General features: G+C 38.2%; 1 protein-coding gene across 1 annotated transcript in view; it reads left to right on the forward strand.

Moving 5' to 3' along the window:
• LOC119740045 overlaps window positions 1–24,637 on the forward strand; it is an 88,113-nt gene that overhangs the window by 24,792 nt on the left and 38,684 nt on the right. The window contains exons 40-69 of the mRNA XM_038215246.1: window positions 236–376; window positions 737–877; window positions 1,663–1,803; window positions 2,143–2,283; window positions 2,813–2,953; window positions 3,742–3,864; window positions 4,159–4,299; window positions 4,533–4,670; window positions 5,018–5,158; window positions 10,869–11,009; window positions 11,261–11,398; window positions 11,763–11,903; window positions 12,298–12,438; window positions 12,783–12,923; window positions 14,089–14,229; window positions 14,467–14,607; window positions 14,927–15,067; window positions 15,615–15,752; window positions 16,787–16,927; window positions 17,299–17,439; window positions 17,715–17,852; window positions 18,154–18,294; window positions 18,794–18,934; window positions 19,467–19,607; window positions 19,917–20,057; window positions 21,408–21,548; window positions 22,148–22,270; window positions 23,410–23,457; window positions 23,842–23,892; window positions 24,504–24,566. Of these exons, the coding sequence (XP_038071174.1) occupies window positions 236–376; window positions 737–877; window positions 1,663–1,803; window positions 2,143–2,283; window positions 2,813–2,953; window positions 3,742–3,864; window positions 4,159–4,299; window positions 4,533–4,670; window positions 5,018–5,158; window positions 10,869–11,009; window positions 11,261–11,398; window positions 11,763–11,903; window positions 12,298–12,438; window positions 12,783–12,923; window positions 14,089–14,229; window positions 14,467–14,607; window positions 14,927–15,067; window positions 15,615–15,752; window positions 16,787–16,927; window positions 17,299–17,439; window positions 17,715–17,852; window positions 18,154–18,294; window positions 18,794–18,934; window positions 19,467–19,607; window positions 19,917–20,057; window positions 21,408–21,548; window positions 22,148–22,270; window positions 23,410–23,457; window positions 23,842–23,892; window positions 24,504–24,566 (3,921 nt within the window). The remainder of the gene's footprint in view (window positions 1–235; window positions 377–736; window positions 878–1,662; window positions 1,804–2,142; window positions 2,284–2,812; window positions 2,954–3,741; window positions 3,865–4,158; window positions 4,300–4,532; window positions 4,671–5,017; window positions 5,159–10,868; window positions 11,010–11,260; window positions 11,399–11,762; window positions 11,904–12,297; window positions 12,439–12,782; window positions 12,924–14,088; window positions 14,230–14,466; window positions 14,608–14,926; window positions 15,068–15,614; window positions 15,753–16,786; window positions 16,928–17,298; window positions 17,440–17,714; window positions 17,853–18,153; window positions 18,295–18,793; window positions 18,935–19,466; window positions 19,608–19,916; window positions 20,058–21,407; window positions 21,549–22,147; window positions 22,271–23,409; window positions 23,458–23,841; window positions 23,893–24,503; window positions 24,567–24,637) is intronic.

The following is a 24,637-nucleotide window of genomic DNA, read 5'->3' on the forward strand; positions in this document are numbered from 1 at the left end:
AAATATAAAGGAATAAGTGTTTAAAGTTTCATAGTTGCATGCTTCTTTTCGGCCCTCCACTCCTCTCTTTAGTTTCTTGTTCTAATTCTGTTTGCCTTAATTATTGCTCAACACAATGACTTGCGCGGGTCTTTGTATGGTAGCTGAATAGGGAACTTCATTTGGATTCGATGGGAGCTATGTAATACAGTAAAGCATTCGTTCTTAAATTTTAATTCAAAAACTTTTTCCCTAGCTTCCTGTCAGTTCCGATGTTACCAATGGGGCAGTCAAGGAGGTTGCTATTGTGATTCCGTCTGTGCGGACTATGGCGACTGCTGTCCAGATTACCATACCTACTGCGTCCATAAGCATCCACATTATGGCGCTGGAAAAGGTAAATGTCCAATTTAGAAGGATAGGGTATTCTTTAATTTATTGGAAGTGAACCGTTTAAATTGACTACATGTAGAGATAACACTTTATCAATAGATGTTATGGTATAGTTTGGAAACCCCTCATGAAATAATTTTTGAACTTCTTGATTTCTGTCTAGAATATAACATAAGTATGAACAAGCTAAATCTTATCCAGTTTTTTTTTCCACATCTCTCTAAGACCACAGTTGTCTAGGCTTGTATTTGTATGTTGCCTTTAACCAGTCTTCGTTGAATAACTTTTTCATAATCATTTTGGGTGTCTCAATCAGTAAGTTATGAAACACATTCACCTTTGACTCTTTATATTCTCGTTTCAGCAAGCTGCGTTGACCGATGTTACTCCTGGGGAAGTACAGGAGGATGTGCTTGCGACTCAGCGTGTACATATTTTAACGACTGCTGTTCGGACTTCACTTCTGTTTGCACACGCGCACCTGGAAACGATGTCTTTGGAGATGGTAAGTGGTGCACGATCTCTGCATCAGAAAGGAGAGAAAGTTAATTTATTTGAGAATATAGCCAATGAGATTTGGTTAATCTGATGCATTTTTGAAAAAAAAGTTTCGACACCTGTGTGTGTATTTGTTTCCCAAAATAAATGTTAGTTAAAAAGGCCGGTTTGTATATTCATCGCAAAAGCTGTCGCAAATGCGGATTTGTGGGGTCACATCAAGTGTTCACGCTGCAATTTTAGTACGGCAGATAAGTGATTCGATTGTGCCTTTGAGGATATAGAATTTGGCACACAGTCGGAGTTGAAAATTTAAAATTTTAGAAATTGCTTGTTACTCAACCTACAGGCCTATATTTTTTCAAAGGACAAATCTGCTAGGGCACTATAGCTAAATATCTTTCTCATGACATACTCTGACCGCGTGCCAAATTCCATGCTTGTATCATCAAAGGCACAATCCCACAAAATATTTCCCCTATCTGCTCCACTATTTGGCATTCAACTCTGGAGATTCTCGCAGCAAAGGTTTTCGGAGGTTAAATTCGCTTCGCATTCGTGCTTGCATGAAGTATGAACAGGCCTTTACTCATATCAGTCGAGGAGGCTGAAATTGTGTTTCCGAGCACCCGCATTTTTATTTCGCAAGCTCTTCTTTGTTGGGCAAATGGGTTGGAATTTTGGCCATTGTTGGCTAACATACCAACTGCCAATACACTGAAATGTCTTCCCTGATGAAGTTACTTATTTTTTACCCCGATTTTTGTTTTAAATGTGACCTTTCTTCTATAGCCTCCTGTCAATTCCGGTGCTACACGTGGGGCAGTCAAGGTGGTTGCTATTGTGATTCCGTCTGCCCAACTTTTGGCGACTGTTGTCCAGATTACCATACCTATTGCGTCCATTCACATCCACATGATAGCTCCGGTGACAGTAAGTTGGCCTTTGTCAGGAACGTTTTTTGGAGTTCTTGTAATACACCGTTTTGGCATTGATTACCATTGTTGAAGATCAAACTTAATTCCTGCATACGTTATAGCTTTAGAATTTAAAACCCTGAATATTACAATCCTTCAACCTAATAATGAGGCTTTTTGCAAGGTCTTTTGTATTTCATTACTCTCGGGAAGACGTAATTGTCTGTTCCCGATATTGCTCCATTTTTGAGGCATTACGTTTTCTGAATATGACTGTCGCGGTGATGTTTCAAAATGGTTATCCGCGAAGCTTTCTCGTATTGTAAATGATTAAGCTACACCACTCTCATTTTAGCAAGCTGCGTTGATCGATGTTACACCTGGGGCAGTCCAGGAGCGTGTGCTTGCGACTCGGCGTGTACATATTACGATGACTGCTGTTCAGACTTCGCTACGGTGTGCATACGAGAACCTGGAAATGATGTCTTTGGAGATGGTAAGTGCCATACAATCTTAACCTTGGGAAAAAGCCAATGAATATTATTTAACCAAAATTTATAATAAAGGAACTTTGGCTATTTTCTTTCCGGTTTTGAAAATATTTTGAAAATGTGAGTTCGGATGAAGGCCGGTTCATAATCAGCGCGAAAGGGGTCCATTTGCGCTGCGAACTCGTAGCGCATGTTGACTTGCAACGAATGTTGACGTTAAACTCGCTTTGCTTTCCTTTAGACTTTCAGTAAAAATGTCAAGCAAAAAGTTTTGCTGACGAGGAAAGATTTTGACATCTTTTTTATTATTTGTGTCTTGTTGAAACAGTTTTCTTTTTATTGGAAAACATTATTAACTCTCTGCTCGTAACTTTCCATGTGTTTCTCTTTAAACGTGCAAGGTAAATATTTTTTGAACGGGTAATTGTTTTTTTGTCTAATCCTATTTCTGAAAATAAAACTATTACCCACTCCTTTATTTGAAAAAATCTCGAAAAAGTTATAACTTGTTTTTCTGTTGTTCTTGTCATCCAGCTTCTTGTCAGTTCAGATGCTATGCTGACGGCAGTCAAGGAGGTTGCTATTGTGATTCCGTGTGTCCAGATTATGGCGACTGCTGTCCTGATTACAATATCTATTGCGTCCATTCGCATCCACACAATGGTCCTGGTGAAGGTAAATTAGCCGTGTTGAAAACAGTTTGTTTCAGTTTTCACACTCTAGATCACACGTTCAGAAAGCTTCACTATGATGACGATAACTCTCACAAATTGTAATGTAAACTCATTCTTGCCATAAGTAATCAGCTTTGGAATCGGAAAGCTAAAGAGTCTATTTTGAAATAATACTTGCAGAAATGTTCAGGATTCTATAACCTCGGTGGTATATGTAGTTTACTTCAAAATAACGACCTTTAAGATAGACTTTTTGCCTGCAGTCGTATGTGGTAATGCCTTAAGACTCATTTTTAAACAGTTTGCTTAGGGTACGGCGTTTTGAGGTGGAAGATTTATTTTCAGCACATCTTCTATTTGCAAGTCTTCCCGTGCTGTTTGCGCGGTTTCTCAGACTGATTGTACACACCCGCAAGGATATTTTTGGATATGTTACAAGTGATATCTTCTTCAAGTCAGATCTTCAATTACCGTTGAAACTTTACACTACACTATTATCACAAAATAAGACATGACCATTTGGAATGTTTTGTTTGTGCCAACGAATGCTAAAAAGCTCTTGACATTGCATTTCTTTTCATTTTGTTAAGGCCTTCAAACTATTTGTATTGATAAGAGAATGTTCATTTCATTGTCATTTATACAAACAGGCCATGAAACTCAATACGTGGACAATTACAAATATTTTTCTTACATTTCACTAAACAATTTAATGATTCTATCCGTTAATTTTAGTTTCTGGATAAAGATGTCACTGTTTTTATTGTCCTGTTTGTACCTCTCATCCAGCTTCTTGTCAGCTCAGATGCTTTACTACAGGCGGTCAAGGAGGTTGCTATTGTGATTCTGCGTGTCTATTTTTCGGCGACTGCTGTCCTGATTACAATATCATTTGCGTCCATTCACCTGAAGGTAATTTGGCGATAGATTTTGTAATAAACACAACTTTCCATTTTAAATTGCTTGCCATCGCATTTAATTAACTAGCACTGCAGAACTTTACATTCAGTTTTGAACCGTGGGAAGTCTTATTTGTTCAGGGTAGTTAACATCTGTGCGAAATGATTGTCTTCAAAATAAATGTTGAAAATGGCTTTTGCCTCTTTCCGTGTTTGGTTGAAAACCTTTTTTTTTCTCGAAAGTCTGTTGTCTATAGCTATCTAGTTCATAGAAATTTAGGATAAAAGTTAAACATTCTCGTTCTAGCAACCTGCGTCAATCGATGTTACTCATGGGGCAGTCAAGGAGGATGTAATTGTGACTCGGCATGTACGTATTTCAACGACTGTTGTGCAGACTTCGCTGCTGTGTGCACACGCGCACCTGGCGATGATGTTGCTGGTAATGGTAAGTGATTGTTAGCTCGTCAAATGGCTCAAATACAGAAATGCTGGGGGAAAAACATGCATAAATTGTAGTTGGCCTTATAAGTTTTTGTCCTTATAAAGTTGTAACATGATTATCTAGCTTATGGTGTGATCATTCATTTAATAAATTAATACAGGAAACGTGACTCAAGGTACTGCATTAAATAGATTTTTCTAGCTGATCACGCCGGTGATTTAATCCTCTTCCTCCAGCTTCTTGTCAGTTCAGATGCTACACTCAAGGCAGTCAAGGAGGATGCTACTGTGATTCCTTGTGCACATATTTTGGCGACTGCTGTCCTGATTACAAAACCTACTGCGTCCATTCATCGTCGGATGACTCGGGTGAAGGTAATAACTCCCAGGAAAAAAAGTTTACATCGAGAAGGATATTCTTTATGATAAATCACCACTTAAAATTTGAAATATTAACTCATATATCGGCTCCGAATTTCGTGATACCTTTTATTGTCTCTGCAAACCTTACTTTATTATTTGCAGTTCTCATGAGATCGATGCTTGTTTCCAAGTCTTACGAATCCAATTTGCTCCTTGCAGTTGCTTTGAATAAGAGTCCTTCGTCAGATGTGTTTTGTATTTCCAGATTTTACCCAAATCGTTATCTTATGAACTGATTGCAATCCATATTAATTGGGTCGTTGTTGTTTAAGATTTACCTCTGATACCTCATTAATCAGCAACCTGCGTTAATCGATGTTACTCCTCGGGCAGTCAAGGAGGATGTTATTGCGACTCAGCGTGCCCGTATTTCAATGACTGCTGTACAGACTTCGATTCGGTTTGCACACGCCAACCTGGACCTAGTACCCCTGGTGATGGTAAGTTTTGTTGAAAATTTAGTCACTCGTTTCACTAGCGTTTCTACTGAAAATAAATGAAATATTACTAAAATCAGTAATGCATAATTACTGTAATTTTATTTCAGTATATTCAAGGATGAACAAATAGTTATTTTTTTAAATTAATTTGCATTAGTGTGTTGCTCCAAAATTCATTTAAAAAAATCAAATAAGGACCTCATTGATCGCGTCTGCAGGCAGTAGGCCTACTGAGGGGTGGTGTCTTCAAGACCCTTGTCACATTTAGTGATGAGTATGTTTTTTTATCTTAAACATCTCGGTAGTACACTCAGATTAATGGGTCCGTGTGTAATTCATTAATTCCTCTCCAAAACAAATCCTCATTTAAGCTTCCTGCGTCAATCGCTGTTACTCCTGGGGCAGTCAAGGAGGATGCTATTGTGACTGGTCGTGTCCGTTCTTCGATGACTGCTGTACGGACTTCGATTCTGTTTGTACACGCACACCTGGAACTGATGTCTTTGGAGACGGTAAGTGTTTTCCTATTGAGAGAATTAATATAGCCACCCCCCCCCCCAAACAAATCCTATGTTATCTTCAAGATTATTGTTGTGTCGATTTGCTGGACAATGTGAAATGTGTGCTCTTAGTGTGTTGAGGCAAGACGCAAAGTTACAAGTGGATTTTCATTGATGTTTGACCTGCATGAATTATTAACACCTGGTTAATGGTTCCAGTTTTTATTTATTTATTCCTTTACTTCATGCAGCATCCTGTCAATTCCGATGTTACACTGACGGCAGTCAAGGAGGTTGCTATTGTGATTCCGTCTGTCAAGATTATGGCGACTGCTGTCCTGATTACCAGACTTATTGCGCCCACTCAACGCCAGATGATTCTGGTGAAGGTAAATTGGCCCAAACCATTAAAAGGATTCGTTTGCATAGTCTTGCAGGGATAGCCTTGAAGTGCACCACATTGATATAATTACCAAAACTGGTGTCGAAACTCAAGTCCTGAGCTTTAACAGCCTTTCTAAAACTTTTTGTTTCTTCAAATTAAATTGGAGAGAAAAAACAACAACATAACTGCGATATAAAGGATTCAATAAGAAAATTATTGTCTTCACCAGATTTGGTGCCGATCGGAATCTGAATAGTTTGGATGAATCTTTAAGGCTGTCCTATCTATGACGCTTTCTTATAGTCACGGCATTAATTAAGATATTCCTTAAACATCCTCGTTCTAGCAACCTGCAGAAATCGCTGTTACTCCTGGGGCAGTCAAGGAGGATGTTTTTGTGACTCCGCGTGCACGTATTGGGGCGATTGTTGTTCAGACTTCACTTCTGTTTGCACACGCCAACCTGCAAATAATGTCCTTGGAGATGGTGAGTGATTTCTAATGCAAGTTAAAAATTTGATATCTGCAGGGTTTTTACACTTGTTAACATTCAAAACAAAATATTTGAGAAAGTGTCCTTGTCGATCATCGGAGATTCTGTATTTCCGTATTATGTGGTTTCTGTATTAATGTTTCAAATCGGGTAACACACAGTAAAATGCAAACATGAAGTAATGATTTCTTAGTTGTTGAAAATGTCTCTAGTGCACATTTAATTATGTATCTTCGATAGCTTTTTGTGTTAAAATCACGAGGGTCAATGAGGTTGGTTGATTGCATCTGAATTCTTGCACACACTTGTTCATAACTTTTGTGGTGGACAGGTATCAATATCAAACTGTCTTATAGGAAACGTGTAGGGAATGTATTATTTTCTTTAACCTAGGGACACACAGCATAGCACACAAGTAGTAATTGATTTCAAAAATTGTTCTCATGAGTTTTCAATTCAGTTTCAAGGTGTTACGGTTGTGTTTCTAATTGACCTTTCTTATAGCTTCCTGTCAATTCCGATGTTACCAATGGGGCAGCCAAGGAGGTTGCTATTGTGATTCCGTGTGCCCCAATTATGGCGACTGCTGTCCAGATTACCATACCTATTGCGTGCACAAACATCCACATTATGGCGCTGGTAAAGGTAAATCGGCCTACGACGTACAAGATTTTTGGGATTAATATACTCTTGGAGGGATAATCTCAAAGTACACTACAGTGACATAGACAAACACAGTTTTACATTCGACACATCATCTGATATAAATTTGATTTGTCGACTCTGTTCCGTTAAACATAGCATGAAATGTGATATACCATTGAAGCAACATCATTGTGTTATGATATTTCCTCTCTCTCTATTTTTTTCTTTCAATACTGTCCAAGATTTCGTTGTGTTACTTTTCCGGATAGTTTGGTTATGAAGGCGTTCTAAATAATATTGTCGAGTTATCTGTAACGTTAACCTTTAATATCGACGATTCAGCAAGCTGCGTCAATCGATGTTACTCCTGGGGAAGTACAGGAGGATGTGCCTGTGACTCAGCGTGTACATATTTTAACGACTGCTGTTCGGACTTCACTTCTGTTTGCACACGCGCACCTGGAACTGATGTCTTTGGAGACGGTAAGTGCTAATACAAGTGAAATTTTCATTTATACAGGATTTTTACTTTGGCAAAAGAGCACATGGAAATGATTTATAACGTTACTATGTCAACCAAAGAATATTTTATGTTTGTTATGCTGATTTCGAAAAAAATATTTTTTTTTTTTTAAATATACGGCTTATCCTTAAAAATGTTGACTGACCAAGATGTCCATTCTTACTTTTTCTTTCGGAGAGCAAGCAAAACCCAGAAAACTTTGAGCAAAGTACATATGTATAAATAAATTTGTCACTTCTTGTTTTAAATATAATCACCGTTTTCATCTTGTCGTTTTGAAATCAAGAAGGTTGTTGTTTTAAACTTTTTGCTCAAATTGTGTTGGCATAGTTTCTCATGACTATGAGGTGTAAAGGAGTAAGACATATCATTTCTAAAATCGGTTTCACGATATTAACGTTGTTTTTTATTTAATCTCTCTTATAGCTTCGTGTCGATTCCGGTGTTACGAATGGGGCAGTCAAGGAGGTTGCTTTTGTGATTCCGTCTGCCCAACTTTCGGCGACTGCTGTCCAGATTACAATATGTACTGCGTCCATTCACATCCACATGATAGTTCTGGTGAAGGTAAATTTGCCTCCGTCAGGAACAATTTTCGGGTGTTAGCATAATCTCGGAGGGAAATTCTTTGTTTCACAAAAAAAAATAGATTACCACAGTTTAAGGTCAAACTCAACCCCTCATTTCAGTCGTCAAATTTGGAAACATTTTTATTTATATGCTTTCTACAAAGCATTTCTGGCGTTAGTCTTCAAAAAACGTGAATTGTCTATTCCGCATTTGGCTTCAATCAGATCTGGTGTGTTTCTGAATAGTTCAGCTACCATTACGGCTGCCTCAGTGAGGTGTCGATTTTGGTTACCAATAAAGCTTTCTTAGGGTGTTATTAAAGATTTCTTCTTCTTTTAGCAACCTGCGTCAATCGATGTTATTCCTCCGGGAGTCAAGGAGGGTGTGCTTGCGACTCGGCGTGTACATATTACAATGACTGCTGTTCAGACTTCACTTCTGTTTGCAAACGCACACCTGGAACTGATGTCTTTGGAGATGGTAAGTTCCTATTCAATTAAGAGCAATGTTGGTAAGTCATGGGCTCTTCAAGTTATAATTTCGATCGCAGTTTGAGATTTACGGTGAACTATGAAAACAAAAACGAACCATCCACATCGAATGCTCGAAAGGGCCAAAAATATATTGACAATGGAGTTTTTTTAATATTGTCCAGGTTTTGAGTTTTTATCACCGTAACTTTTGACCACTCTCGCCTTTGACATTTTATTTTCTCGGATAATCTTAATTCTTGTAAAAGATGTAACTCGTTTTTCTGTTTTACCGCTCATCCAGCTTCTTGTCAGTTCAGATGCTATACTGACGGCAGTCAAGGAGGTTGCTATTGTGATTCCGTCTGCCAGGATTACGGCGACTGCTGTCCTGATTTCAATATCTATTGCAACCATTCCACGCCAGATGAATCTGGTGAAGGTAAGTTGGTCATGTCGGAAAAGTCTTAATCACTTTGCATACTCAACATCATACATTCCTGAATTGCATCAAAATGACACAGAATGCCACAATTTGCTGTGATTCGTTGTAACCACACTTGAATTAATGCTCCTTGCAGAACTTTTATTTGACGTTTTGCTTGCTACAAAATTTGTTGATTGTTATGAGACATCATCATTTTCTCAATATTAAAACTCTCTTATTTACGATTAACTTCTGAAACTCTTTTGTAGCAACCTGCGCTAACCGATGTTACTCCTGGGGCAGTCAAGGAGGATGTTATTGTGATTCAGCGTGTACGTATTTCGGTGACTGCTGTTCAGACTTCACTGATGTGTGCACACGCCAACCTGGACCTAATATCCCCGGTGATCGTAAGTGATTGTTACATCTTGCCACATGTTTTCATAATATAATTTCAATAATATACTTGACTTGAGCAAATAAAAACAATATTTACTCCAGTTTATTGCATTAAAGTTAGAGTTGACTACGACAATGTTTTTATTTTTTTTACCTCTGTCCAGCTTCTTGTCAGTTCCGATGTTACACATGGGGCAGTCAAGGAGGTTGCTATTGCGATTCCTGGTGCACCTATTTTGGTGACTGCTGTCCTGATTACAATACCTATTGCGTCCATTCCAATCCAGATGACTCTGGTGAAGGTAATTATTTCAGAAAGTAACAATTGCCATAAATGTAATGTGAAACTCATCGTTTTATTTTTGTCTACCATACCGACCGTATTTCTACCTTGAAAACCTCATTGAATTGGGTTTTCTTGCACATGAATTATTGAATGAATTGATCTAAATCTCTTGCAGTTGCTTCGAATAACCATCCTTCAGATGCGAATTGTATTTACAGATTTTGCTCAAGTCATAATCTTGCATTTTTAAGGGCAAATAAATCCTGGTAGAAACCAATGTTGGATGAATCGGAATTATTATTATTTTTTGATACCTGTGATACCCTCGTTTTAGCAACCTGTGTCGATCGCTGTTACTCCTGGGGCAGTCAAGGAGGATGTTATTGCGACTCGGCGTGTCCGTACTTCAATGACTGCTGTACAGACTTCGATTCTGTTTGCACACGCCAACCTGGACCTAGTAACCCTGGTGATGGTAAGCTTTGTTTAGTTTAAGCCGCATGTTTTACTTTAGTATACATTTAAACTATATAAAAAATGTTTGCAAAGGCAGCGATTTACTCTGTTGTTTTTCATTGACCATTAAGAAGTTTTTTTCGATTTTGATTCAGCAATTGTATGGTGTGGTGGTTTGGTTTGAATTACTAGTTACTGGTCTTACTAGTCCTTTAAGCAATCCACACAAAGAAAATATCAACGAATAAAAAATTGCTTTGGAAATTATTTGCCTGATTGTCTTGAAGACTGATTGTGGTACTATTAAGAAATTACACATCAGGTCCTGAATGATTGCATCTGCGCTTTTTATCTCTGAACTGGTCGCCTCGTTGCAATGATGCTTTGAACAAAATGCATTGTGTGTTGAACAATATCAGATTTACAGGGGAAGGTATTTAAACAGAATACCGGTATGTAATCCCTAGAAGACTGTTATGATATTAAGCGATGTATGTTACTTTTCCTATATAGTATATGAATAGTAACAATATTACTTATGATATCCCCATTCAAGCTTCCTGTGTCAATCGATGTTACTCCTGGGGCAGTCAAGGAGGATGTTATTGCGACTCAGCGTGTCCGTATTTCAACGACTGCTGTACAGACTTCGATTCCGTTTGCATACGTGCACCTGGAGATGATGTCTTTGGAGACGGTAAGTGAAATCATTATTAACTGGTATTATGTAGCTCCAATTATCCAATTTAATTTTGAACCTCTAGCTGTTTTGGGACATTTTCTTAATTTCTCTTTTGTTATATTTATTAACAAGATGAGGTTTCGCAACATGTGCTCTCAGTGTGCTGAAACAGTAAAGTTACGTTTTCATTGAATAAAGCCTTCCTGAATTCTTAAAAGCCGGGTAAGGATACCACTGTTATTTTGTTGCTATTAATATTCATACAGCTTCTTGTCAGTTCCGATGTTACACCGACGGCAGTCAAGGAGGTTGCTATTGTGATTCCGTCTGCCAGGATTACGGAGACTGCTGTCCCGATTACAATATCTTTTGTGTCCACTCTACGCCAGATGATTCCGGTGAAGGTAAATTTGCCCACTTAGGTAACGGTTTAAGGTCAGGCATTTGCATGATCGAGCACAAACACTGTTCAAGTGCACAATAACGACATAATGTCATCAACAAATTCAACATCTCATGTATCGACTCTTCTTTATAGTATACCTTTCAATTTGAAATCCTCAACTTAAACAGCCTTGCTGAAAGATTTAATCCTGGTATTTGAATTGAAGGGAAAATATTTACTCGGCGATATGAAGGCTTCAGAGACGTAAATTGTGTACTCCAGATTTGTGATATAAATTTTTGGAGGGCACTTTTGCTATCATCGAAGCTGTGTCATCTTAATTAAATATTTTATTAGATTTACATATTACATTCTCGTTTCAGCAACCTGTGAAAATAGATGTTACTCCTGGGGCAGTCAAGGAGGATGCTATTGTGATTCAGCGTGTATGCATTTCGACGACTGCTGCTCGGACTTCACCACTGTTTGCATTCGCACGCCTCAAAATGATATCCTTGGAGATGGTATGCTATTTCTATTTCGAATGTAATATTATCTTTAAGTACAATCTTTACATTGGAAGACGTAAAGTTAAGGAATGTCATATTCGAGTCTTTTTCGTTTCCGTCCTTCTGCTGAAAAGCTTTTTAAAAAAAAGCACAGATGAGCAAAGAGTTACAATTCCTGTTCGAATTGTCACTGTCGCTTTGATTTTCTCTTCGCCCATCTTTTTTTTCTTTTTCGTTATTTTTTTTGTAAAAATTCTGCCGTACGGAAGTTCATATTCTATTTCCATAGCCAGGGATGTAGTCAAGCACTCGTACAAAAATATCAATGCTTTGAATTGATTTCCGTTTAATTTTTAGTTCTGTTCAAAAACAAACTTACTTTCTTGTTCTCTTTAACCTTTCGGTCTAGCTTCCTGTCAATTCCGGTGTTACACATGGGGCAGTGAAGGAGGATGCTATTGTGATTCCGTGTGCCCAAGTTTCGGCGACTGCTGTCCAGATTACAATATCTATTGCGTCCATAATCATCCACATTATCCCGGTGGAAAAGGTAAAGTGCCATTTTTGTAATGAAAACATAACCTCATAAAATTTTAAAATTATATCGGCTAAGCAGACGTTACAATAAAACTTGTCTTTTTGGAATAAAACTTCCTAAAAAGTTGAGTATGAATAAAACAACATACTAGAGTTATTTCCAAAAAAGTCTTCTTTTTGTTTTTTAGTTTTACCTTCCTACTGCATATTTATTGTATGTTTTACCTCCACTTACTTATCGTACAATATCACAAGTAGTTTGAGTTGATGTTTCAAGGGGTCGGACTAGTCATCTGTGAAGCTGTCTAAGTGCGTAAATTTAACATCTACCTTTAACCTCCAACTTCCCCTTTATAGGGAGCTGCGTCGATCGATGCTACTCCTGGGGCAGTCAAGGAGGATGTGCTTGCGACTCGGCGTGTACATTTTACAATGACTGCTGTACAGACTTCACTGCTGAGTGCGTACGCGAACCAGGAAACGATGTCTTCGGAGATGGTAAACTCTTGAAATCCAAACGAAATATTCGATTTATAATGGATCTTTACAGTAGAAAGAGAACACATGCACATGGTATTCGAGAATGTTAACTTATTGTTTTAAGGTCCTGCAATATTTTTCGAAATTATTTTTTTCCTCCCAATTGTATATGGCTTCCCCTTTGAGACTTTTTTTAAGAAAAAATATTTTTAAGTCCTTATTACCTAAAGGTTTGATAGTTTTCGAGGGAGCAACGGATAGCCACGGCCACCCACACCATACATATACAAACTCAGTACGACATTACATTATTACCAAACTCAGTACGACAATACATATTACCAAACTCAGTACGACAATACATATTGCCAAACTCAGTACGATATTACATATTACCAAACTCAGTACGACAATACATATTACCAAACTCAGTACGACAATACATATTGCCAAACTCGGTACGATATTACATATTACCAAACTCAGTACGACATTACATATTACCAAACTCAGTACGACAATACATATTGCCAAACTCGGTACGACATTACATATTACCAAACACAGTACGACAATACATATTACCAAACTCAGTACAACAATACATATTGCCAAACTCAGTACGACAATACATATTACCAAACACAGTACGACAATTCATATTACCAAACACAGTACGACAATACATATACAAACTCAGTACGACATTACATATTGCCAAACTCAGTACGACATTACATATTACCAAACTCAGTACGACAATACATAGCACCAAACTCAGTACGACAATACATATTACCAAACACAGTACGACAATACATATTACCAAAGACAGTACGACAATCCTCCGGAGCATCCAGCTTCTCTAAGAGGCCTGTACTCACCGGGAGATGATGATGAAACTGATGGTAGCCAAGGAGGCTCTTATTGTGACTCCGTGTGCCCAAATTATGTCGCCCTGCTTACTCTTTACAGTGAGGTGTAGAGATTCTCGGTACCATTTTGACTGATTGTCAGTACCAGGGCGCCTACCACATTTGCGAGCTCCGATATTGTTTTTTTTATGAGCATGCACGGAAATATAGTACGTACATCATTCAAAATTTCTAAAATTGGTTTTGCTATTTTTTTGTTTTTGTTTGAATTCATAGAGATTGTTTTCTATTTAAACTGTCTTCTATAGCTTCCTGTCGATTCCGATGTTACACATGGGGCAGCCAAGGAGGATGCTTTTGTGATTCTGTTTGCCCAACTTTTGGCGACTGCTGTCCAGATTACAATATCTATTGCGTCCATTCACATCCACATGATAGCTCTGGAGAAGGTAAATTGACCTGTGTCGGGAGTTTTTTCCTTGCGTTCGCATATTTTTGGAGACTAGATATTTTTTATTATTACTGAAGATCAAACGCAACTCCTCAATAATCAGTTCTGCACGAACTTTTTCATTATTAACAACGAGAATTTTTTGTCAATTCCGGATTTTCCTCCAATCAGATATGTTGGCAAAACGTTTTTCTGAATAGTCATGAAATATTTAGCTTTAACATCCTCGTTTTAGCAACCTGCGTCAATCGATGCTACGCCTCGGGCAGTCAGGGAGGATGTGCTTGCGACTCGGCGTGTACATATTACAACGATTGTTGCTCCGACTTCAATACTACGTGCACACGCACATCTGCAACTGATGTCCCTGGTGATGGTATGTGGTGTCCTCTCAAAGTTCAATGTTGACAGGCCGTATGTACAAAATAAACCTATAACATGGAAATGAATCATGATGATTTTGAATGTTTTGTTTTTGTAACAAAACAGTGCAATGAGTATTTTGACATCTGTTTTTTTCCCCAAAAAAATACTTGCCAAAATGATTTTGTTGGCATTGTTTTAGTACGTGTAAGTGCTAGTATAGCACTAAGTATTTGTCTAAAAAAAAAAAAATTACGAACCTTTTTATTGAATATATTGAATTTTTAACAGATTTTTGTTTATCTCTTTCCATGTATTAACCGCTCATCCAGCTTCCTGTCAGTTTAGATGCTATACTGACGGCAGTCAAGGAGGATGCTACTGTGATTCCGTGTGCCCGAATTTTGGCGACTGCTGTCCTGATTACAATACCTACTGCGTCCATTCACCTCCACATAACAGCTCTGGAGAAGGTAAATCAGCTTACTTCACAATCTATTTTCTTGGTCATAGCATACCCTTGATCGTACGTTCTTGAATTGCAGTATAACAATATTAAGACTACAACCGATTATATTTTAAACTCATTGCTACCACTTACGTATTTGGCATGATCTTAAATTTGCTCTAGCAACCTGCGTCAATCGATGTTATTCTTGGGGCAGTCAAGGAGGATGTTACTGTGACTCGGCGTGTACGTATTTCGGTGACTGCTGTTCAGACTTCAGTTCCGTTTGCACACGCGCACCTGGAACCGATGTCCCAGGTGATGGTAAGCGATTTTTTAGGTCGAATGTTTCAGTGCCGAGTAATTCTAAGGTTGAAAAGCGAAAATGTATAGAAGAAAAAAGAGGCACAACAACTTTAGAGGATTTTGTGGCATTCAGAATGCTACCAAACAAATTGATTAAAAATGGCTACAGTTTAGAATATTTATAAAGAAGAACAACTTTAGTTGATTGCATTACATTTTACCTTCTAGTTGATTATGCTTTATTTTTTCTTTTAACTCTCTTCAAGCTTCGTGTCAGTTCCGATGTTACACATGGGGCAGTCAAGGAGGTTGCTATTGTGATTCCTGGTGCACCTATTTTGGTGACTGCTGTCCTGATTACAAAACCTACTGCGTCCATTCCGATCCAGATGACTCTGGGGAAGGTAATTATTTTGGAAAGAAAAGGGTCTGCAGTGGGAAGATAACTATTATTTATTTTTACCCGGCAAAGAAATGAAACCAATGATTTCCCAAAAGGCTAACGGCCATCCAGCTCGATAGCTGGAACAAAAATCGTGTAAAGAGAAGCCAGTGAAAAAACGTTCCATTTAAAAAGTGTGTTAAAAACAGCCTTAAAGGGAAAATACAACATTTGCAAATATCAAAAAATAAAACTACCAAATCATTTTGAAATACCTTGCTGGACTGTTAGTGAATGACAGTGTAAAGCATCCTGTAAAATCATGGCCCCTGGTATACTGTCATTTTCAAGAAGAGTGGTATTTTTGTATGAATTTCCAACGCTGATCGGCCGATCAGCGTTGGAAACAACTGGCTTTTTTTTCAAATACTGGCCCCAATTGACCATCGCACTTGTTTGCAATCGATTGCAAACCTATGAACGGGTACGAGCCAGCTAGACTGGTTCCCTGACCTTACAATTCCCCAATGTATGTAAACTGCTCTGTTTCTTCTTATATGGAGTCAGGGAACCAGACTACAGGAAAATGATCGTTTTTCTTGGTTTTTATAGCATTTTCGAACCCAACACCTCAAAAAAGTCAGTGTAAATATATTTGCTATATATTTCCAACCTCCCAATTCCATCCATTTCTGAAAATTACAGCAAAAGCAAATGATGTATATTCCCTTTAAGAATATCCCAGAGAATTCCTTGGAATCAGGAAGAGAAAGAAAGCCCAACAAACATAATTGACTGAATAAGAAAGGCGAGGAAAGGACAACAGCCAATTACCTGACACTACACTCTAAATGTTACATGAACCGCTCCATAAGTAGCAATTGTTCAACCAAATGAGATCTGTCTCTTGTAGTTGTTTTGAATAATCATCCTTCAGATGAGACTCCTCGTAAAAAAAATATGGCTCATAAGTGATTATCTTATGAATTGGGTGAAAGCCAGATTAGATGAATCAGGTCGTTATTATTAAAATTCAACAATGATTCCCTCATTTAGCAACCTGCGTTAATCGATGTTACTCCTCGGGCAGTCAAGGAGGATGTTATTGTGACTCAGTGTGTCCGTACTTCAATGACTGCTGTACCGACTTCAATTCTATTTGTACACGCCATCCTGGACCTAGTACCCCTGGTGATGGTAAGTTTTGTTTATTTCAGAATTAATATGTTTACCTTAAGTGAAAATTTATTGCACGTTTGAAATATTTCAGTGAAACTTTTTGGTATATTATTTGCAATTTAACTTTTCATTAAAGGTTAAAAGATTGTTTTGACTTCACACGGTTTGTAGCTTGCACGAAAAACCTTTCAACTCATGGTAAAGAGTGGTAAAGAAACAAAAACTATGGCAATTTCGTTTTTGAATCTAATTTGCTTGCTGTCTGGGCCTAGCTTTCTGAAAATTGAAAAAAAAAATTCATCTTGTGTTTTATTTCAAACCTCGATCGTGTAATGATGCTTCCTACAAAGTACTAATTTATTCATGTACTGATATTATCATTGTTTAAGCTTCCTGTGTCAATCGATGTTACTCCTGGGGCAGTCAAGGTGGATGTTATTGCGACTCGGCGTGTCCATATTTCAATGACTGCTGTACGGACTTCAATTCTGTTTGCGTACGCCAACCTGCGAATGATATCTTTGGAGACCGTAAGTGTTCTCATCAGGTTTAACCACAGATTGACTCTTGATCTTTACCTTCATCAAACATTTTCATGACATAAGCAATTATATATTGGTACATTTTCATTATCAAGATTCTGGATAAGTTTTAAAATCGGCGGCGAGATTGGTCTCTTTCTGTAGAATCAAAAACCACAAAGTTAAGTGAAGATAGAGTTAGGATTCACAATTACAGACATGACGTAAATTGCGTTATTTTGAATATCTGAGCAAAGGTGTCACTGTATTTTTTTTCCCTCCAGCTTCCTGTCAGTTCCGATGTTACACCGACGGCGGTCAAGGAGGTTGCTATTGTGATTCCGTCTGCCAGGATTACGGCGACTGCTGTCCCGATTACGATATCTTTTGTGTCCGCTCTACGCCAGATGATTCCGGTGAAGGTAAATTGCCCGGAGTCGGACACAAATCTAAATCAGGGTTCAACATCAAACTCAACATCTCTTTTTTCAGCTCTGTGTACGTAGTCCTGTACCTTTCCATGAAACTGACCCATAACAGCCGTTTAAAAAGGATGCATCTGAACTAAAAGTGAAAGTAACAACATTAGAGCAATATGAAGGTCTTTAAAGACATCAGTATCTCAGATTAGGCTCAAACCGGATCAGGTTGAGGCTATTTTAACCGTGAAGCTTTCGAGATCTGGTTGTTAATTTTGATTTACCTATAATGTTCTCGTTCCAGCAACCTGCGTGAATCGTTGTTACTCCTCGGGCAGTCAAGGAGGATGTTATTGCGACTCAGCGTGTGCACATTTAGGTGACTGCTGTACAGACTTCAATACTGTTTGTACACGCTCACCTGGAAATAATGTTCCCGGTGATGGTAAGTGATTTCTCCAAGTTAAATCTATGAACTTAGCACTTTTGATAATGGCGCATACACTGAAAAATTGCCTGGGATAATTTAACCTAACAAAGCGTAAAAACTGCAACTACCTAAACTTGGGTTGTTAAATTCAACCAAAACTTGTGGTCATACAAATTTAATTTGGTCTTGTATGACTACAACTTTAGGTTGAATTTAACGGAAATTATTACCCAAACAATTGGGTAAAGAACAACCCGATTTTGGGTAGTTGCTGTTTTCGCCCTTTGTTGGGTTGAATTAACCCAGGCAATTTTTTCAGTGTAGTTGCTTAATATTGCTATGAGCTTGAGAAAGTCTCTGTACAATATATCGGGCTAAAATGTCAATTGATTTGAACTCTTTATTTTACTAAGCAAGGCACACACAGTTATGGCCTTTAATGTTGATTTTTAAGATCGATTTCATGAAATTTTAATTTCTGATTTTGAAACTTTCTATTTCACCTTTCTTCAAGCCACCTGTCGATTTCGGTGTTACGAATGGGGCAGTCAAGGAGGATGCTTTTGTGATTCCGAGTGTCCAGATTATGGCGACTGCTGTCCCGACTACAATACCTATTGCGTCCATCAACATCCACATTATCGCGGTGGGAGAGGTAAATACATCTTGCAAGATTTCTGGGGTTGGCATAATTCTGTTGGGGTCATTCTTGAAATGTTATGCATGGACAAAGATTACCACGATTCAGCATCACCTCATTTCGACTCTGCGTAGCTCTAAAGTATAAATCCCTGAACTCTGACAATCTATTTCAAATGATGCTTTTAAGGTAATGACCGAAGAAATCTCATCAGAGTGATGTTAAGATTTTTTAAATACCTTCATTAAGACATTAATTCTCTTATAAGCAGACAAATAAAAAAAATCACAAACAACACAGAACATTTTGTGTGTGCACGCCTCAGCCAGAAGGTTTTTATTCAAAAAATGTCGGGTACCGAAATCTGGGCAGCCGACCCATCATCCATGCAGCACATTATTACTATTATCAATATTCAAATTTTGGGCACCACAGAGGCCCAGAGCACCAATAGCTCATCCAAGCACCATTTGACTCGGAGACCATTTGTGTACATTAATGAAGCTTGTCAGGATGATTAGATTTATCATTAAAATTTTCGTGTCAGGGAGCTGTGTTAATCGATGTTACTCCTGGGGAAGTCAAGGTGGATGTGCTTGCGACTCAGCGTGTACGTACTTCAACGACTGCTGTTCAGACTTCACGACCGTGTGCACACGCGCACCTGGCGATGATGTCCCTGGTGAAGGTAACTGATTTTTAAGCCCAGTTCAAATGTTTTCGTGCTGCACATCTCTTACGTTGAATAGCGAATTGTTGAAAAGATTAAGATTTTCCACTGCATAAGAAACTGTATCGAACAGTTTTTCTGTTGCAGATTGCCAAAAATCTTCCACATTTGATTTATTTTCAAACATTAATTGAATCTTTTTCTTCACGGGATGTTTCTACTGGAAGTGCATTTCATATCTTGGCCACATATGCACATTTCATAATTCCGTTGATTATCTGGTTAAAAGTGTCACTGGTGTTTTTTCTTTTTTCCCCTTGTTTCTAGCTTCCTGTCGATTTCGATGCTACGACCAAGGCAGTCAAGGAGGTTGCTATTGCGATTCCGTCTGCCCAACATTTGGCGACTGCTGTCCTGATTACTTCTCCTCTTGCCGCCGTTTAACTCGAACCAATGGGACAGTTGAAGGTATATTGAGGCTAATGCCACGCACAACTTTTCTGGATTGACATGTTTTAATAGCAGAGATGCCACTTTTCCGGTTTTAACCGGAATTCCGGTTTTTAAAAAAAATCTCACAAAATTCCGGTTTTTCCGGCCGTCAAATTAACCAGAAAAAGAGAAGAAAAACTGTGGAAATGCATTGATTTTTACCTCGATTTAGTACATTTAGGTGCACGCATGGCACAACGTTGTTCGTTGAAGTAGTCTTAAAAACAGTCTTTGTGTATGTTGTTGCCGAGCCTGCATGCGATACAAACGGCCAACGTACTTAATTGCACGCAGTATACAACGGCGCCTCGCGCGTGCTTCACCGCGTGCGGTCGTGTTGTGTGCTAAGCACACGTAGCATTCAGCCTGGAAATCAAGTCTATCATTTCAGCTATCGGTGGTTTCCGATCGCAGTGATATATGTGAATACAAAAAATGCGGGTACCAACCATGTTTTCGTTGAGCGCATCGCGTAGTGCAAGGATCATGTACACCGACAGCAGTGTTGTGGAATCATGCATGTTTCGTGTCGAATATTACGTTGGAAATTCGGGTAGGCAGAATAAATATTAGGATGGAAAAAGTCAAAGTGATTGAACGAACCGACAGCTTTCAAGGCCATAGAAGCAAAATTAAAAAATAAACAGAACTTGGCTTGGCTACAAGATAAAGATGACAGCGGGGACTTTGTGTCGGACACGGAGTGGCTTTTTCACACACACAAAAGTCCGTTTTTTTTCAAGCAGCCGTTCCGGTTTTTTTCAAGCAGACCCAGTTCCGTTTTTTTCAAGCAAACCTTGTGGCATCTCTGTAATAGGTTTTGCATTTGACTGACTACGATATACGTGTTTACCTCAACTTCAGCAAACAAAAAGAAGTAGGCCTAGGCCTACCTCACTCAATGGCACTAGTGTAGATATTTTGTTTTAAAACTTTGCCAATTTTATTAAGGTTTCTGTTCTGGTATTTCCAAATTTCGGCTGAAATAAAATCGGCTAGGAATTCTTTTTTTTTTAAAGGTTGCTTAAATCAAGACTTACAATTTACATTTGACAAAGTCTTTTTTTTCTCTGACCAGCCTATTATTATTGTTATTAAACAAAACGAATCAGGTAGAGTGGGAAAAGTGCAAGCACTATAAGTTGCTTTACAAGCAACCCCCACACACCTGCAGCGTCTGCGAAGAAACAAAAACCATTAAGAGACGACAATCAAGAGACAAACCGTCTATTCCAGTTGTTATCAATGCATTGTCAAAAGCTATCCGAGTGCTGTCTAGGACACGCCAGAAGGCACTTTATAATGGACCCTTACCTCCCTCTTTAGGAACCTGTGACAATCGATGTTACTCCTCAGGAAGTCAAGGAGGATGTGCTTGCAACTCAGCGTGTACGTTTTTCAATGACTGCTGTTCAGACTTCACTGCTGAGTGCACACGCGCACCTGGCGATGATGTATCTGGCAATGGTAAGTGATTTTTAGCTCAAGACAAATATTTCAATTTCATAAATTACGCACATTGAGGAGTAGAATGATTGAAAAACAGCTACAACAAGAATTCATAAAGGTTTTGTTATCGCAAAAATGCTTCGCCAAAAAAAATGGTGTAGTTTATATTAGGAGGCCGGGCACGGAATCGTATTTGATCTTACACAAAGATACATGTTTGGTATCACTTAATATGAAACCAAATAATCACGATTTACGTACATTTGTTGGATATATTTATCTTGAACACAAGTAAAAATAGTTGCTTAATGGCACTGATAAATTTATGGAATGAACTCACGATATAACAGTGCTCACCGATGATTGAGAAAGCCACATTTTCGGACGGTCTGTCCTTCAGGGCTGGGTTGCACACCCATACTCAACGATACTAAACATTGTATTTCATATATCTTAAATGTGTATTTATTACAACAACATTACCACAGCCGTGAAAATGCCACGTTCATTCTACTAAACTTTGGGCCTTAAATACATTTTTAGGGTATTAACTCCCACACGCGTTGCTCCAGTATATTGGCCTACGTGTTTTGCTTGTATTTGTCTTCCACGTGAAGCTTCCTGTACTCAGCGCTGTTACTCTTGTGGCAGTCAAGGGGGATGCTTCTGTGATGCTGAATGTGAGAATTACGGCGACTGCTGCCCGGACTTCGTTCTCGTTTGCAACGCCACCGATTCCGGTGAGAAATTAGTGTATAATTGCCTCGACATTATCTTCAGACTGTTGTTTGTTGTACTTATTGGAATACAGCTTTGAGTTAGCACACACAAGATTTCACAATACTGATAATGCACTTACTTCTAGAACACCTATTTGATTTAGAGTACGTACCGTATATCCTATACATGTACATCCACCAACATGACGCTAATTATAAGCCGACAAAAATGAACTACAGGCAAACGCAAGAGGATTGTGTGTGTGCATGCCTCAGTACCAGATGGTTTTTTTGTGGGTATGATGGTCCAGTGAATTCTGTTATCCACTATACAGTACAAGCTATTCCTTCAAAGCCTGAGACAAAAATGACATCATAGCAAATTTTTCATCCCGCCTCAACTTTCTACGGCTCTAGGTGAGCCAATCCTATACCTCTCATTGGCCCACTGCCAGGCTTTGCCAAGTGTCTCAGAACAAGATCTTTGATTAGCCGGTTAATGCAATGTATCCCTCTCAAGCCTCCTCAGCCATTGACTCAAATTCGTGGCTCTTGATTGGCTATGTGAATGATTTCTGGAACCCCCTTTTGTCACAAAATTTACCGTGGGTTTGTACATAAACGATTTTCATAAGAAAGTACTGCAGTGTAGTGAGATGCTATTACACTATGTGCAATGCAAAAGATGGGCACTAAAACGGCCAACTGCCAAATTTGCTGCTTATTAGGCCCAAAAAAAAAAAATATGCGGTCTCTGGTCAGACCAAAGTTCCGGAATTGACTCGGCCACGCAGCTTTTTTTTTCTTTTCTTCAAGCTTGGATTGTACAGACAAGGTGGGTACTATTTTGCTTTTTTGGTGTCCTCATGTACATTGGTGTCCTCCATAATTTGCCTTGGTGCTTTCAATCATTTGCCTTGGTGCAATTTCCCATTCCTTGGTGCTCTTTGGTAAAAAAAATTGAGGAGGTGCGGAAATAGAGGGCGCTGTTGGAGCTACCGCTGAACATTTTGGAAAAAAACAAGATCGACGCGCATGATTAAAATCGACGCGCATGCTGACCAGAGACCGACTTATTTTTTTTTTTTGGCCTTATAGTGATAAAATCAATGTTGTCACTAAAGTGAATTATTTTGATTCCATTGTTTTTCTGTTTACAGGACAAACAAATACATGTAATGACTCAACATCAGCTGTTGACTCTGAAGGTACGAAATATATATTTCAGACTGCATGTATATACATTCTGACTATAGACCTTGGGCTATGACTTTGATCATATTCTCTCAGTAAATTTGTATTTCTGTACGCACACTTTTAATTGCTTCCCTATAGCAGTATGATATTGGAGTTTTTCAATTCAATGTTTCACATTTTTAAGTAGGTCACATGATGTTGTTTTTCGCTTGACTGCTATAGTTCAATGGGATAGTATTCTATTCCATCTTTCTCGGCAAGTCAAGTCGTATAACCTCAAAAGATTTTAGTATCCATGTGTGAAGATAGTCTGTCTGTTTCATTTCTTTTTCATTATTTGTTTCAACTTTTCATTCTTTGAAATCCTCTTTTTAATTTCTCGGGACCCACTACAGTAACTGATCAAATGGAAACTACTGCCTCATCAGGTGATATTAGCACTGGAGGTATGCATAATATTATTAAACATGTACCTGTAAAAATGTATTATTATTTTATTGCTTTACTAGTTCCATGAAAGTATTCATTTTCGTCTTAGTATATCATTATAAAATGTAGCATTTTATTTCCAATTTGTATTCTTTTAAATGCTTTGTAATCGCAGTATGATGTTATTAGTAGCCATTTTAAGTTATTACATATATTCATTTGTCAGGACCGACATCTGCCTCACCAGGCGATGGCGGCCAAGGAGGTATGCAATGTGTAGGATATCTTTATAAAATGTTGTATTTTTATTTGTTTCAACTTCTCGTTCTTTGAAATCCTCTTTTTCATTTCTCGGGAACCACTACAGTAACTGATCAAATGGAAACTACTGCCTCATCAGGTGATATTAGCACTGGATGTATGCAAAATGTTATTAAACATGTTCCTCTAAAAATTTAGAATTTTTTTTATTGCTTTACTAGTTGAATGAGAGTATTCATTTTCGTCATAGTATATCATTATAAAATGTAGTATTTGATTTCCAATTTGTATTCTTTTAAATGCTTTGTAATCGCAGTATGATTCTATTAGTAGCCATTTAAAGTTATTACATATCTTCATTTGTCAGGACCGACATCAGGAGATGACCAAGGGCCAACTACTGCCTCACCAGGCGATGGCGGCCAAGGAGGTATGCAATGTGTAGTATATCATTATAAAATGTTGTATTTTTATTTGTTTCAACTTTTCATTCTTTTAAAT

Source organism: Patiria miniata, unplaced genomic scaffold (genome assembly GCF_015706575.1).
Source record: "Patiria miniata isolate m_02_andy unplaced genomic scaffold, ASM1570657v1 HiC_scaffold_4, whole genome shotgun sequence".
Lineage (NCBI taxonomy): Eukaryota > Metazoa > Echinodermata > Asteroidea > Valvatida > Asterinidae > Patiria > Patiria miniata.